Source organism: Panicum virgatum, chromosome 4K (assembly GCF_016808335.1).
Source record: "Panicum virgatum strain AP13 chromosome 4K, P.virgatum_v5, whole genome shotgun sequence".
Lineage (NCBI taxonomy): Eukaryota > Viridiplantae > Streptophyta > Magnoliopsida > Poales > Poaceae > Panicum > Panicum virgatum.
This window is the reverse complement of record NC_053139.1, coordinates 6,050,748-6,066,438: the sequence shown is the minus strand read 5'-3', so window position 1 is coordinate 6,066,438 and position 15,691 is coordinate 6,050,748. Positions and strand designations below refer to the sequence as shown.

Below are 15,691 nucleotides of genomic sequence, written 5' to 3'. Positions count from 1 at the left end.
ATTTGGTGTGAGAGAAAAGCACCGATGCTGGTTACCAGCAGAACAGCCTGATTGTTATTACTAATAGGCATCATTGATGGGAAATGATTCCACTTGAAATTTATTCATTTTGCTGTTCAATCACGAGAAAGAAAGAAAAAAAGAAGAAACGGCTCACCTATGGGCTCATGGCCTAGGAAATAGGATGTTGACGTCAAATACGTGGGAATAAGGCTTCGACGTCCCGGCGACCTCGAGTCTGCGAGGACGTCGCCGCTCGGCTTCTTGCGGCGTTGGGTTTCGAGGGCGAGTGGCTGAAAAAGACACCGGGCGCAGCGTAGGGGATAGAAAACTGGCGCGGTTGATGGGGAGGATGGGATGTGTTGCTGGGTAGCCCGTGGTGGGGACGGCCAGCGCCTAAGCGGCGGCTGATGAGGCGCCGCCCAGCGCGCGGGAGGATGATGCTAAGAGCAAGTATATTAATGTGCGAGATACGTCTAAAATTCAACGTAGAAGTGAGAGAAATGGAGAGAGTCTGACGGGCGCCCGTTGAAACTGGCGAAGAGAGGCTTGCGCAGCTACTATTGGCTGAACCTAGTTGTCGGGCCTTAAATGCTAGTGGACTCTGCCCCAACTGCACGCCAAGTCAGGCTCCTTGCAGCCGGCGGTAGGCGCGGCCATAAGCCATGCTCTAACGCGTCAGATATTCCAGTCCCGCAAAAACAAAAGTAGAGGGCCAGGGGCTGTGGGTGAGCTCCTAGGCCCAAGGGGTGTGGAGGAGAATTTGAAGATTTCTCTAGAGCAGATATTTTAGTATAAGGTGTGCTGGAGTTTGTTTTTTTAATTTTAGCCTCCAAATTTATAGTATTGGAGCGCCCGCTGAGATACTCTAAGAGCTGCATTAGAATAAGTTTTGTGCTTTATTATTTTTAGTACAATTATATGTCTTCCGTTTGTGCAGATTAATTATATTTCAGCCCAAAATAGCACTCCGCAACCATTAACGTCGATACTGGGCTAGGGTATCCAATTTAATTATTACCAACCACTTGCATGAAAAGGTACTCTCTCCCTGGTCACCAATACAATACGTTTTCCTAACATGATCCCATAAAACGTTTGAAATTGCAGACAGGTAGGTGGTAGGGTTGGTGGCACATCGTACAATAAAAACCTCAATCATATATATCTAAGCTTGTCTATGTGTCGACCAAAAAAAAACTAAAGCGTTTCAATTATCAATAACAAAGTGTGAGCTCAACTAACCACAAAAAATAATATGTGCGGGGACAAAAGTTGCAGTAGCTTGATTGCAAATAATTAATACCATCTGTGACTGTGAGTACAGAAGGCTGTGAATGTGAGCATAAATTTTACATCACAAAGAATAAGCAAAACGTAATGTCTACGGCTATTTAAAGTCGTCATAAATATAAGATTTTCCCAATCGTAGGCTGCTCCCAATCGTAGGCTGCTCTATCATTTTTTCCCACAAATAATGACTTTCCCAATCGTAGGCTGCTCTATCATTTTTTATAGAGTTTGAAGGATTAACAGGACAGGAAGGGAATTATCAAGATGGAGAATGGGAGAGAGCGAGACCAAGGACTGAATAACTGTTTCATTTTTTTCGGATTCTTTTTGCAAACTATGGTGAAACTGCTATATATGGAATAGTTAAGTCTTTGAATTGTAGGCCAAACCAAATATTGCTGCCATCTCTAAACTAAAGGATGAAATCTATTATCTTATTATTTGGCCAACAAACGGAGTCTCCATGTTCGCTCTCAAGACTTAGAAATTCCAACGTTAATCGGAGAAAATAGAAAAATTAAAATTACCCACCACCGCCATTACGATAAAAATTATCTTATTATTTGGCCAACAAATGGAGCCTCCACGTTCACTCTCAAAGCCTAAAAATTCTCACATTAATCGGAGAAAATAAAAAAATAAAAATTACCAACCACTGCATTATGATAAAAATTAGCATAAAATATCCGTGTGCCTAATTAAAAATCACCCACAAATGCCATTGTGAAAAATTAAATATAAAATACCATTTAGCTATATATCAGTTACAAATATATACTATTAATAAAAACTAAAGCTAATAACAATCCATCAAAATAAAATAATAATAATAATAATAATATGCATAATATTATTAAAGCTCAACTAATCAAATTGTTATTATAGGTAGATCATAGTTGAATTGTTTTAATCAACAATAAGACATAATTTACGATACTGAACATGATGATGTATGGTAAAAAAATTAGTATAACCTTTAAGTAAGGATACAACGACATGCAAATTTTTGAATTTTCAATACTAGCCGCGCAAATACGCGGGCTATACGCCTAGTTATATATATTTCAGCTGTCAGGTTTTAGTCAGTGAGCTAGATATGCATTTTGAGGCTACAAAAGCCAGGAAATGATGCAAATTGCTAAGTCATATGGTAAAACTATACTTAATGACATGTACAGATAAAAAAGTAAACAGCATAAAGCTGAAAAAAGAAACAAAAACAGCATAATAAAACTGTACTTGACGGCATTCACAGCCGGCCGTAGCTATATATAGATTGCTGGGTGCTTGGTTACCGGCCACTGCCAACCACGCCTAGGATGAAATCGATCAGCGCCACAAGCGTGGTATATAGTAGCAAAATGAAACTAGAATCAGCGCTAAGCTAGCTGTGGCCGCCGAACGAACCACAACATCTTCATCACAAGCTAGTAGCGAGACTATATATAAGAGTGAGATGAAATGCAGACAGCAGGCGTCGTCGTTCATATGCATGCGGCATATATAAATGACATCAATGAAATTGAAAGTGGTGTGTGTGCGCGCGCGCGCATGCATGCATATTATTATTTTTTTTGAAAGAAAATGCATGCATATTATATATGCATGGAATTTTGACTTATATATAACTGAAGGAAACAAGCAGTAGACAGATAGAATAAGGTTATTAAGAAGATCAGTCTAAATAATAATGTACCTTTCGCCTCCTGTTGCTCTCCGCCTGTCGATGATGATGATGATAATGGGGGAACAGTGCATCTACGGACGTTGGTTGAGTACCATGTCGTAGGGACTCGGCAGCAGCAGATTTCCGCACTCCCTCTCTCTATTTGTGTCGTCGTCGATCGAGTAGCTCACGAGACACAGCTGCTGCCAGAGCATGGGAATGGGATCTAATATAAGGCAAGCCAGTGGCTCCTGGCTCGGATCGGAGCACCGCCACCCAAGCACTCCACGAAAAAGCACACCTAGCTAGCTAACTGACAGCCGTGGGGCGGCTACCTTGCATTGTACCCACCTCAATATTTGGTATATATGAAGTACGGTTACCACCATCCGATCCACATCAAAATAAAACTAAAGGTACCTAATGGAGACCACGTGATATCCAAACATGAAGCCTAGTATAACTAAGGACCGTCAACGACTAATAATGCCCGCGTGCAGGGCAGTAATCAACAGGGGCAAAGTGGGCAGCCGCACAAGGTCTCAAAATATTTGCCACCCCCCCCCGCCCCCCAAAAAACTATGTAATTAGCTAGTTAATAAACTATAGAAAAAAAAATAAAAATCCCACCATAGATGTTTAGGACTTTTGGCATTCCATTGTTTCTGCATGGCAGCTGTTGGAAGCTAGCAGATTATTAGTACTCCCACCACTCCGCAAAAGAGAAATTTTGATATTTGACACTCGATACGTACACCTAACACGATTTGACATCCAATTCACAGACCTTTCGAAATATAACCTCCTGCACACGAATTATCTCGATTCAAGGGATTTCATCCCTTTTTCTCTATTTCTCAAATTTTCTTTTTCTTTTTCGCTTACAGCCCTCATCAAAAGATGATATTACCCTTACCTTATCCATTACCAGGATCCAATCGGCTCGTCTCTCCTCTTCCCGTCGTCGCCGCCAGAAGCCCCGCCGTCACTGCTCCTCCGCTATCGCCGTCAGAAGGGACGACCTGGCCACGTGCGTCGGTTCTCAGGCAAGCCGCGCGGGGCGGTGGCGCGGACCTGTTGCGGGCGCAAACGCTGTTCATGAAGGCGGTGGCCACCTCGCATGGTGCGACGGTGTGTTCGCGGCCGCCGGGCAGCACTTGTTGCTGGCTGGCGCGGACTGCAGGCTCGACGATGAGATCGAGCTAGCCCTCTCCCTCTTGCCCTCAATGCCGCCAACGCTGCCGGTTAGACCGTGAAGTAACGATGCCGCGCATGACCCTTCGTCGATAATCTTGTTGAACGTTCATGGAAATTGAGAGCAGACCGAGCGCAATCAAGTTTGATTCACCATAAAAGGATGAAAGTGATCGAGTGCTCTAACTTAAGAGGGGGAGAGGTGAATTAGGCACTCTAAAACCTTAACCTATGACTCCAACTAGTTTGCACAAAAACTTAATCTAAAGCATGCTATCTAGATGTGCAACTATGGTTCTTCTAGTGTGAAACCCTCACCCCAAAAAAGTTTAGTAATCTATAGCCAATTCTATCAAAATACTACTCTATGAAAGTAAATGCACAAAGATTGTGATATGAAATACGGGACCTTAAAGAGCGGGGATGAGAGGAAGCAAACTCTCGACACGAGGATTTATCCCGTGGTTCGAATTGCCACAAAGATGCCCCTACATCCATGTTGTTGAAGCACTCACGAAGAGTATCGCTTCACGGCAATCAAGTCTTTTCCGTGAACACAATCACGGTCACCTTGATCTCGCTTTCCACTAAGGGAGCTTGCCCGCAAAGGAGGGGTCTCCGTCCCCCGCACAATGTTGTCGACGCCGCTCCACACCAAGCCGGAGGGTCGTTGACGTGCCAGCGAGCCACAAATGCTCCAAGGGGCCGGCGCACCGTAATACAAGTGTGGTTTACTCTAGAACCAGCCACAAGGCACAACACCTTGCTCTCACACTCTCTAAAGAGCTAATCCTAGCACTAACACTCACAAAACTTGTGCTAAGCCTAAAAATTTGATCTATTTACACTTGGATGGCTTGGATGTGTTTTTGGATGTGTATAAGGTTTCTAGGAACTCCATCAAGCTTCAAATGGCCGGGGAAACACATATATATAGCCCTCAAATTTGAACTAGCCGTTTAGAGCCGTTGACCATTTTTCTGCGTAGGCATCAGAACTTTCGGTGCTATGGCATCGGTTCTTCCGGTCACACACAGACTGATTCTAGCAGTTGGCTTCTCTGACACAGCCGTAGCAACCCCAGGGACCATCGGTTAAACCGATGATAGGGCGCCGGTTAAACCGGTGTCACTGATCCTCATGTAACCGTTGCACTTGATCCTTCTCAGCTGACGTCATTGCACCGATGCATTGCTCCGGTGAGCATCGGTTCTTCCGGTGCTGAAAGCCTGGCTGCTGCGCACTTGACATCGTCTCTGGACAATAGTATGTTGAATGCACCGATGCCTGTCTTTGAACCGTCAGTTAAACCGGTGCTACTGAGTTTTCCTCACTTGGCTCAGTATGCACGATCAAATGCACCGATGCAAGGGCGTCGGTGTATCCGGCAACCATCGGATGCACCGATGGTGGGGCATCGGTTTAACCGGTACAGCTGAATCTGCATCTTCTCGTCCAATTTGTCGCGGCGATCTTTTGGATACTTTAAATATCTTCTATTTCTGAATTTTCACTATACTTTGGCACCTCGACGGTGGTTTGGACTTGTCATCTTGATGGTGCATTGGACTTGGCGTCTCAACGATGAATTGAACATTGCGTCTTGACGATGAATTAGATGTGTTGACTTATATTCATGAGACCTAAAAATCCTACAAGTGTGATCTTACAAACTCGTTAGTCCCGTTGATTATGTTGTCACTCAATCACCAAAATGTATTTCTAGTCCTAAGAAATAGCCACCATTTCTTGGAATGGGTGACACCATCACCTCTCTCTAGAACTGTATTTTTAGGGATATGTCAACTGCTATAGTAACTCCATTCTATTTATTGGAGCGGGTTATCTTTTAATCCGCCTAAAAACCAGGACATTCCTACAAATCATTTTTTTGTAGTAATTATTATTTCTATGGAAAGCAAATCGGAAGATTTCAAAAGGAACATTTTGAACACAGAACATACACATAAACAAACTGTTCAAGTAATTCTGACCATTCTGATTTACGAACAATCAATTTACACCGATTGAGCACAGAACATACACCTAAACAAGAATAGTAAAATAGTATAGTCTACAACTACTAAGGAAAAAAAATGAATGGGACTCAGCAGCTGATTTCCTTACTTCCTCCGACAGTCTCTATTTGCATCGATCGAGTAGCTGACAAGACACAGCTGCCAGTAGCATGAATTGGATCTGTATCTAGGCCCTGTTTAGTTCCCCCGTAAACGTAAAAAAAACCATAAACATAAAATTTTGCGAAAGAATCTTGCTAATTTGAAGTACTAAATGAAGTCTATTTACAAAAAAAATTTCATGGATGGGCTGTAAATCGCGAGACGATTCTAATGAGCCTACTTAATCCATGATGTACAATAGTGATGCTACAGTAGCCATCCGCTAATTATTGATTAATCATGGATTAATTAGCATCATTAGATTCGTCTCGCGATTTACAACCCATCTGTGTAAAAAGTTTTGCAAATAGACTTCATTTAGTACTTCAAATTACAAAAATAAACATAATCCGAACATGTATTACAAATTAATTGTTGCAAGTAGTAAAAAACAAACATAATTAGAACAAGTGAAAAACTGATATAATTGTTGCAAATACGGATCTTACATGTATTAGAAATACTCTTCAAGATCGGGATTAGCTGGATCGTAAGTCTCATCATCGCTATCACGTCCGTCGATATCATCAACGGCGTGCTCCAAAGAAGAAACGCTTTCATCATCACTGTCATTGCCTAAACGTAATCGCTCAAGTAATTCCAAGTCCTTCGCATTATGAACCTCATCCCCGGCATCCTCGTGAACAAAACTTTCATTGTCTACTTCCATTCCGATTGCTTCGGTTAAATCTATTTAGAAACTCCCTTGTAGCCTATCTTCTTGAAAGAACTCTCCTGTATATGTGTTTGGGTCTATGTTGTAATCTTCATTGTTCGGGACAGATAGTTTACCGTGAGGGGACACCTTATACACAACATCCCTACCCTTGAGACGATTGTCGGTTTGGCACGGGTATGACAGATAATAAACTTGTGTCGCCTGTTGAGCTACAACATACACATCGTCTCCTGGGTACACGGATGACCGCTGAATTTCGACTAGCCCAATATTCGGGGTACGTCTCACAGCTTGAGGATCAAACCAATGACATTTGAATATGACAGGTTTCAGAGGTACGGACCCATGAAATGACAGTTCGTATATTTCTTCAAGTGTCCCGTAGTACTCGAGCCCATCATCTCCTGGCGTGAAAACTCCGGTATTTGTTGTTCTTCGATTGGGCCGAATCTGCTCGTGCTTTGTGGTATGAAATCGATATCCATTCACGTCATAAGCTCCAAACGACTTGACCCTATAGGCACAGCCATTGGCAACCTGCCGCAACTCGGCACTCATCGACGCATCGTTTTGTGCCTGCAAGTTCGTCATATTATTCGCACGTACGAGCAACTTGTAATGTCATATACTACAAACGAGCAGAATTGGACATTACCTTCTGTTTGAACCAAGAAATGAAATAAGGACTTCCATTTCCGCGCCCTGTCTAAGTAGGGTCTCAGTTTCATGGAGGCTAGGCGCCCTTGATCGACGCCAGAATTGCATATGAAATTCTCTATTCAAAAGATTAATGATAGGGTTGGATGCAGAAAAGGGAAATGACTTGAGAATTAAATGAGCGCTGGGAACTTACTCTATGTAGGGCAAAACTTCGGAAAGATTGGTCAACACATATAGCATGATAGCACGCCACTCTTGAATATCCAAGGTCTTGATGGTTGCAGCACTTGCACTTCCGAGTTGGCCTCGGAAAAGACTCAGGGTGGAGTTAGATTCCACAGTATTGTAACGAGGGAGTGGATTGTGGATGCTAGGAAGGTTGTCAGCATAGTATTTTGATGTGAAGTTTGATACCTCCTCCAGAATATATGCCTCTGCGATGGAAGCTTCAATTTTGTATTTATTTTTACATTTAGTTCTGAGTATCTTTTGACATCTCTCAATTGAATAGCACCAACGGTGCTGCACGGGCCCACCCATTCGTGCCTCGTACGGGAGGTGCAAAATCATATGCTGCATCGGATTGAAGAAGCCGGGTGGAAAAATCTTCTCCAGCTTACAGAGCAACACATACGTCATTCTTTCCATTTCTTTAACTACTTTTAGAGATAACTCCTTAGCACAAAGCTGGCGGAAGAAAAAGCTCAACTCTGCCAGCACTTGCCATATTTGATCAGGGAGGTAGCCTCTAACCATAACTGGAAGTAGCCGCTCGATCCATATATGGTAGTCATGACTCTTGAGCCCGTTGATTCGCATAGTGGTCAAGTTCATTCCCCTTCTCAGATTCGCCGCATACCCATCAGGGAACATCAAGGTTTGGAACCATTCTAGGACTTGTCTCCTCTGGGGCCTCGTTAGAACGAAATCGGCCTTAGGCTTTCTCCACGCCTTGCCTGATCCGGGAGGCCTCATTTCTAGCTTTGGTCTATCGCATAACGTTGCCTGATCCACTCTAGCCTTAACATTATCCTTTGTCTTTTCTGAAATGTCCATGATTGTTCCGAACAATGCCTCGCCGACATTCTTTTCGGAGTGCATCATATCAATGTTATGTGGAAGAAGAAGGTCAGCCATATAGGGGAGCCTCCACAAGCCCGACTTCTGCGCCCAAGCATGTTGCTCACCATATCCCACAAAACCCCCACCTTCAGCATTGATCACGAGACCATCTAATTGAGCACGAATGTCGGCACCCATCATCATCTGCGGTGGATGGTCTTTAACTTCAACACCTTTTGTAAAGTTCTTCTTATCTCGTCTGAATGGATGGTCAAGAGGTAGGAATTGTCGATGTTTGTCGAACGAAGAATACTTGCCACCCTTCCGCAACCAAATGAACATCAATGCTGCCTTGCATACTGGACAAGGGAACTTCCCGTGGACACACCAGCCACAGAATATCCCATACGCTGACAGATCATGCAGGGAATAGTGGTACCAAACATACATTCTGAAGTTTGTCTTTGTAGCTCGATCGTATGTCCAAACCCCATCGTCCCAAGCACAGAGCAAATCGTCAATCAGGGGCTCCATGTACACACTCATATTATTTCCAGGGTGTCTAGGAATTATCAATGACAAGAATATGTTCTGTCGTTGAAAAATAACGCCAGGTGGGAGATTCAGTGGGATAACGAACACGGGCCAACAAGTGTAAGGGGCAGCCGACATTCCATAGGGATTGAAGCCATCTGTCGCCAGCGCAACACGTACATTACGAGCCTCCAAAGCTTTGTGATGATGAATCCCGTCGAAATGGGTCCATGATTGAGCATCGGATGGATGCACAAGCTTATCAGGATTGTAACGAGTTCCCATTTTGTGCCATGTCATCTGCTTCGCGGATTCCTCGGTCATGAACAAACGTTGGATTCTTGGTATGGGCGGCAGGTACCGTAGGACTTTCACGGGTACCGCGAGCTGCCTCTTCTGACCATCACCAGAGTCTACCTCCACGAACCGAGAGGATTCACACTTGGGACAGTACTTTGCTTCAGCATGTTCTTTCCTAAATAAGATGCATCCCTTGGGACAAGCATGTATCTGTTCATATGGCATCTTCAGTGCACGAAGGAGTTTCTGTGCCTCATACATGCTCTTTGGAAAAATGTGCCCTTCTGGAAGCATGCTGCTAATAACTTGTAACATAACATCAAAGGCGTCTCGACTCAAGGTAAATTGGGACTTCACGGCCATTAGGCGGCCAATGGCATCCAATTGTGAAACCTTGGTATGACCGTGAAGGGGTTGCTGGGTTGCAGCCAACATGTCATAGTACGCCTTCGCGGTTGCCTCTGGCTCCTCCTCCTCCCTACGTCCTTCATCAAAATGTGCTTCATGAAAGTCATCTAACATGTCTGCAACCCCGGCATCAGCGTCATGTTCTTCGATGCGTTGCCTAACAACTTTGTCTCTCATACGATTGGCTTCGCATGGTAGGTCCACCGGGTATAATTTCTCGTAAATCCATAATTGCAAAGATGATTCGTCATGACTTCGCATGTTTGTCGACGCGTGTTTGCACATTTGTTGCACGGACACCAGGTGGTATTGCCTCCTTTGAGCTTTGCAAATGCTCCGTCCAAGAAAGCCTCGGTCCTGTCAATCCACTCCCCGGACAACTGACCCCCACATTTCCATCCAGTATACATCCACGCACGGTCATCCATCCTCTATCATATCAATGAGTAATCTAATATAAAAGATCATCCTTGCATCTACACGATGTCTACCAATTCTAATAGGTTAAGATAGGTCCTAATCCCACCCGAGAGGATGCGTAGCTGGGGTTGGTTCTCATGCTCTACACCGATCCGAGGCAGAATTTCGGCAGCACCTCCCCGTTGTTCTCCAAATACACGTCCCGAAAAAGGAGATTGTGTATCCGGAGAACAATGAGGAGATGATGCCGAGACTCTGTCTCAAATCGGTGTAGACCATGAGAACTAACCCCATCTACGCACCCTATCAGGCTGTCCAAAAAATGTGGACAATTCGAAACAGATACGGTCGTACATATGCAAAGATCTTCATATATCCAACCGTATCTCCTTCGAACGGGTGACGCCTAACTCGGTTACTCCTATACGAACATGAGATGGAATCAGGGGTAGTTTGCACGTCCTCACCTAGGGCTCGAAGGCGGGCGAGTCGATGTCGCACGTGTCGGTGCCGACGCCTTGACGACGGTGTGCAATAACCTCCCCTGCCAAAATCAAAACAAATAAAGCGGTGCCAATTTAAGTTTCCAAACCCTGCAAGAAAAATCATGCTCTACACTAGAGATCCTATATATGCAAACCTACGATGGCCGGTCGGGCTCCGAGACACCAGGGCGGGGCTGCTTGTTCAGGCAGCCGGCTCAAGGCTGCCCGAGCGTGGGGCTGTGGCACGGCGGCAGGGTGACGGCGTGCGGCGCAACGGCGGGGAGGAGCCCGGCGCCGTGGACGGGCCGCGCGGCCGGCTTGGCGTCGGGACCGTGGACGGGCCGCGCGGGCGGCGAGGCCACGGCACGGCACGCGCGGCAGCTCTGCGAGGCTGGCGGCACGGCTAGGCCAATGCACGGCGCGTGCGGCGGCACGGCAAGGCGGCGGCTCGGCGACGCGGCACGACCAGGCGGCGACACGGCGCTCGCGACACCATGGTGAGGCGGCTTGGCATGGTGGCGGCTAGGCGAGGCGGCGGCAGGGTGAGCGTGGCGGCACGGCGAGGAGGCTCGGCGAGGCGGCAGCACGGCGAGACGCCGCCACGGCAAGCGCGTCGGGTCGGCGAGGCGGCGGCACGGCGATGCGGGGGCTCGGCGAGGCGGCACGGCTAGGTGGCGGCTCGGCGAGGCGGCGGCACGACGAGGCGAGGCGGCGGCAAGGCGAGGAGGCGGCTCGTCGAGAGAAGTGTGTGTGCAAGGGGCTGGGGCGAGAGCCGTTACAGCTAAGTGTGGGCCGGACATTTGCCGTGTGCCCAGATCCAGGGCACACGGCAAACAACGTCTTTGCCGTGTGCCACGATCCAAGGCACACGGTAAACAAGTTTCTGTTAAATTTAAATTTCACCCAACTAATTCGATTTAAAAAATTGTTTTATGAAATTAAATTGAATGACCAATCAAAAAACATTGCCAAATACAGTAAACAACTCATGTTTTATGATTCTAACAAAAAAACTATTATTTCATGCGTTTCAAATTGTATCAAATAAATCGTTTCCATATCCATATCGTGTTTAAACAATTTTGATTTAACAAAATTTAATGTTTTTGTCTCCCAAAGTGCATAAACATTACGATTTTGATGATTCTTTGAGAAAAAACATTATTTCATGTGGTTATATCTCAATTTCAATGTACGTTGACATGATGTGATTTAACTGGAAAAAAAGAATATTAATAAATGGATCTGAAAAAATCCCAAATTTTGGCAATCAAGAATCTAAGTACGATATTACATATATAAATTTTTTGGAATTGAAAAATGCATTGGGCCATCACTCTGGCTCAAAATATGAAAGATTTCTTCTCGAGTTCACGTATCTTCTTCGGATATGCTTGTATTACTAAGGACCATACGTCTAACATTTGCGAAACCTACTCAATTTTTTACCATAGCATAATCACAGGAAATTATTGAATCATGAAAGATTTTAGAATTTTTAGACCTCATATGCTATTTATAAAATTTTAAAATGGTTCAGCCTCATGTTACCGGGCATGGTACGAGAAAAAGGATTCTCGATATTGCATCTGATTTCATGGATACGACCTCGGAATGGACTCAACAACATGAATTTGATTTTTGGATGAATTTTACTACATTTGTCAAATCAGTTCCAGTTCAAATTGGACTTAATTCTAAGAAATGTGTTTAATGAAATTAAATGACTAAATATAGCGAATAGATTTTAAAAAATACCAGATGTTTATATCAAGTCCCATATAAAATATATGTATTTTTGAAAAATTTGGGAGTGATAATTTAATTTTTTTCTCCAATATTTTGCCGTGCGCTTAGGCTCTTGCACTCGGCAAAAAAAAACCCACGGCAAAATTTTGAATTTGCCGTGTGCCAGCCCACGGCACATGGCAAAACTGGCGACCCGTTACGGTTTCAAAAAATTTGCCGTGTGCCAAATGTTTGCCGTGTGTTTTGTCCGTTAGCGCACGGCAAAGACGTGAACCCGTTACGGTTTGAAAAATTTTGCCGTGTTGTTATTGTTTGCCGTGTGTCTCGTTCTGCTGCACACGGCCAAAAAGTCCTTTGCCGTGTGCCTGTTGTTTGCCGTGAGCTTCATTTGAGGCACACGGCTAAAGGGTCCTTTGCCGTGTGCCCAAGTTTTGGCTCACGGCAAACAATTGGGCACATGGCAAATATTCAGTTTCTCGTAGTGTTTCCCTACGTCGTAATCATCGGGAGTTCCCCGTTTTCCCCCGCGGCGCGGCGCGCGGACGCACGGTGCCCTCGATCACTTGGATTTTCGCCTTGGCAGTGAGCGAGCCCGAGATGTCCAGGCCGCCTTGGCAGTGACCTAGGCCGCGGTTGCTGCGTTTGAGGCCGCCTTGGCGGTGACCTAGCCCGCCACGCCCAGGCCTCCAGGGCGCCTTGGCGGTGACCGAGCCCGCGACGCCCAGGCCGCGGTGGCGGCGTCCAGGCGACCTCTACGACCTCCCGTCCGCGCCTCTAGATCCACTCGCGGCCTACTACTAGAAAAAGTGCCATAGGCACCGGTTGAGATTGCCCTTTGGTACCGGTTTCTTGAACCGGTATCCCGAAAGTGGTACCAATGTCTCGAGCCTTTGGTACCGGGTAAGATAACCGGTACCTAAGGCCTCCAAAACGAGACAAATATTCTTTCGCTGGGATTTGAACCCACGACCTCTAGCCTCGCACGCTACCCCTTTACCATCTCAGCTACACAGTTGTTCTGATTGAGAAGGAGATATATTCCTTTTAAAGTAACCAATGTATGAGCCTTAGGTACCGGTTTGTGTTACCAATCGGTACCAAAGGCTCCTAAGGTACCGGTTGGTAACACCAACCGGTACCTAAGTTTCGTCTATAGGTACCGGTTGGTGGTACCACCCGGTACTAATATAAAAATTAACATCCGGTACCTATGGAGAGCCTTAGGTACCGGTTGATAATACCAACCGGTGCCTAAGGCCCATTTAAAAATTCCATCCACCCCAAAAGTACCGGTATGGAGATGAACCGGTACCTATACTATCATAGGTACTGGTTCATCTTGATACTGGTATTTTTGGGTGGACCTAAGGCTTATTTTCTAAGTAGTGCACGTTCCTTCAGGTCTTCGTCTGGAACGGGACGCGTCCGGTGTGGCGCGGCACCCCATGGACGAACTCCAGCGACATCTTCTACATGGCGGTCGTCAACACCGAGGACGACATGTACCTGACCTACGGCGGCCTCGCGGGCAGCGCCGCGCACAACAGGTACGTGCTGACACACTCCGGCGAGTTCCTGCTCCAGAGCTGGAACAGCACGTCGGCGGCGTGGATGGATCTCCGCCGGTGGGCAAGCTGGGCGTGCAACCGCTACGGCCACTGCGGCCCTTACGGTTACTGCGACAACACGGTGGCCGCGCCGACGTGCAGATGCCTCGACGGCTTCGAGCCGGCAGACCCAGAGGAGTGGAGCGGCGGCAGCTTCTCTCGAGGTTGCCGGCTAGCGGTCGCGCTCCAGTGCGGCGATGGCTTCTTGGCCTTGCCGGGGATGAAGTCGCCGGACAAGTTCGTGCTGTGCTCGTCGGGAACACGAGCTTCGAGGAGTGCGGCAGGGTGTGCGCCAGAAACTGCTCTTGCGTGGCGTACGCTTATGCCAATCTGAGCAGCAGCGGATCATCCAAGGGGGACGTGACGCGGTGCCTGGTGTGGACGCAGGAGTTGGTTGACACGGAGAAGATAGGGGATGATGGTATGGTTCAGTGGCGGACCTAGGATTGAAACTTAGGGTGTGCCATGTTAAAATTTTAACATACAATTCGGTATTCGGTACAATTTAAAAAAATTCGATGCACAATAAAAAATTTCACGAGCAATTCGGTATACAAGTAATTAGGTTCAATACTTGCATAGATTACAATATAAATAGTAGAAGCAAATTAAAGGTGTGTTTGGTTGAGCTGTGACTTTTGGAAAAACTGTTGTGAGCTGTGGGCCATAGAAAAACAACTGTGAAAAAAGCAGAAGGCGATCTAGTTCGGCAGCTGTAATTGTTTATCAGAAAACTGTTAAGGGGACCCATATATCATCCACAATCATCTCGATGCGGCCCTCTCAAGGGAGGGGAGCGGCGTGGGGAGGGCGCGGAGCCTCAACAACGATGAGGGTAGAGACGCGCACTCATCAGAGCAGGGCCGCACACCCGCCGGACAAGGCTTGTGGTGCGCTGGCGGGAGAGGAGGTGAGGGGCGCCGAGGAAGCGGTCGGGAGAGGGAGGAGAGAGCGACGTAAAAAAAACACAAACCGGTATCTACATAATCAATGGCAAGTGGGTAATTTGTATGCCCAAAAGTCAGTAAAAGTAGGAGAAAGTGCTTTTGGATCTATACTAATGAAAAGCTGACTTTGGAAAAAATGTTGCCACCGGTAGAAACAAAAGTAATTTTAGAAGATTATAAACCATATCATAAATCTTATGCCTCCCAATTTGAACTAGAACTGAGAGGTCATCAAGATTGGTAAGACCTTTGAAGTTGTCCTCATGTCTAGTGTCATCAATATGATTGTCAAGTTGCAATTCAATTTTATTAATCCCAGTCAAAGAAGTTATTAGAAAGAGAAGGACTGGCTTAGGGTATGCCACGGCATACCCTAGCCACCCACTGGGTCCGCCAGTGGTTTGGTTGGCAGCGACACGCTCTACCTCCGGATTGCTGGCCTGGATGCTGCTGGTGTGCTGCAAATTTTTTCTGTCCGCCTGAATCTACTCAGTAAACTTTTGATCG

At 46.0% G+C, this 15,691-nt stretch overlaps 1 protein-coding gene across 1 annotated transcript; it reads left to right on the top strand.

Annotated features, from left to right (window-relative positions):
* The first annotated feature begins 14,103 nt into the window (after nt 1-14,103).
* Nucleotides 14,104-14,681, top strand: LOC120701814 (S-locus-specific glycoprotein BS29-2-like). The gene is made up of 2 exons (XM_039985629.1): nt 14,104-14,474; nt 14,576-14,681. The coding sequence occupies exons 1-2, from the start codon at nt 14,104-14,106 to the stop codon at nt 14,679-14,681; spliced, it is 477 nt and encodes a 158-aa protein (XP_039841563.1).
* The last annotated feature ends 1,010 nt before the right edge of the window (nt 14,682-15,691 follow it).

What these genes read in the sequence shown, in the direction of transcription:
- LOC120701814 (XM_039985629.1), top strand. Translation starts at nt 14,104, where the DNA reads ATGGCGGTCGTCAACACCGAGGACGACATGTACCTGACCTACGGCGGC. An exon ending in GGGATGAAGTCGCCGGACAA is followed by an intron (nt 14,475 to 14,575) that starts GTTCGTGCTGTG and finishes CAATCTGAGCAG; the next exon opens with CAGCGGATCATCCAAGGGGG.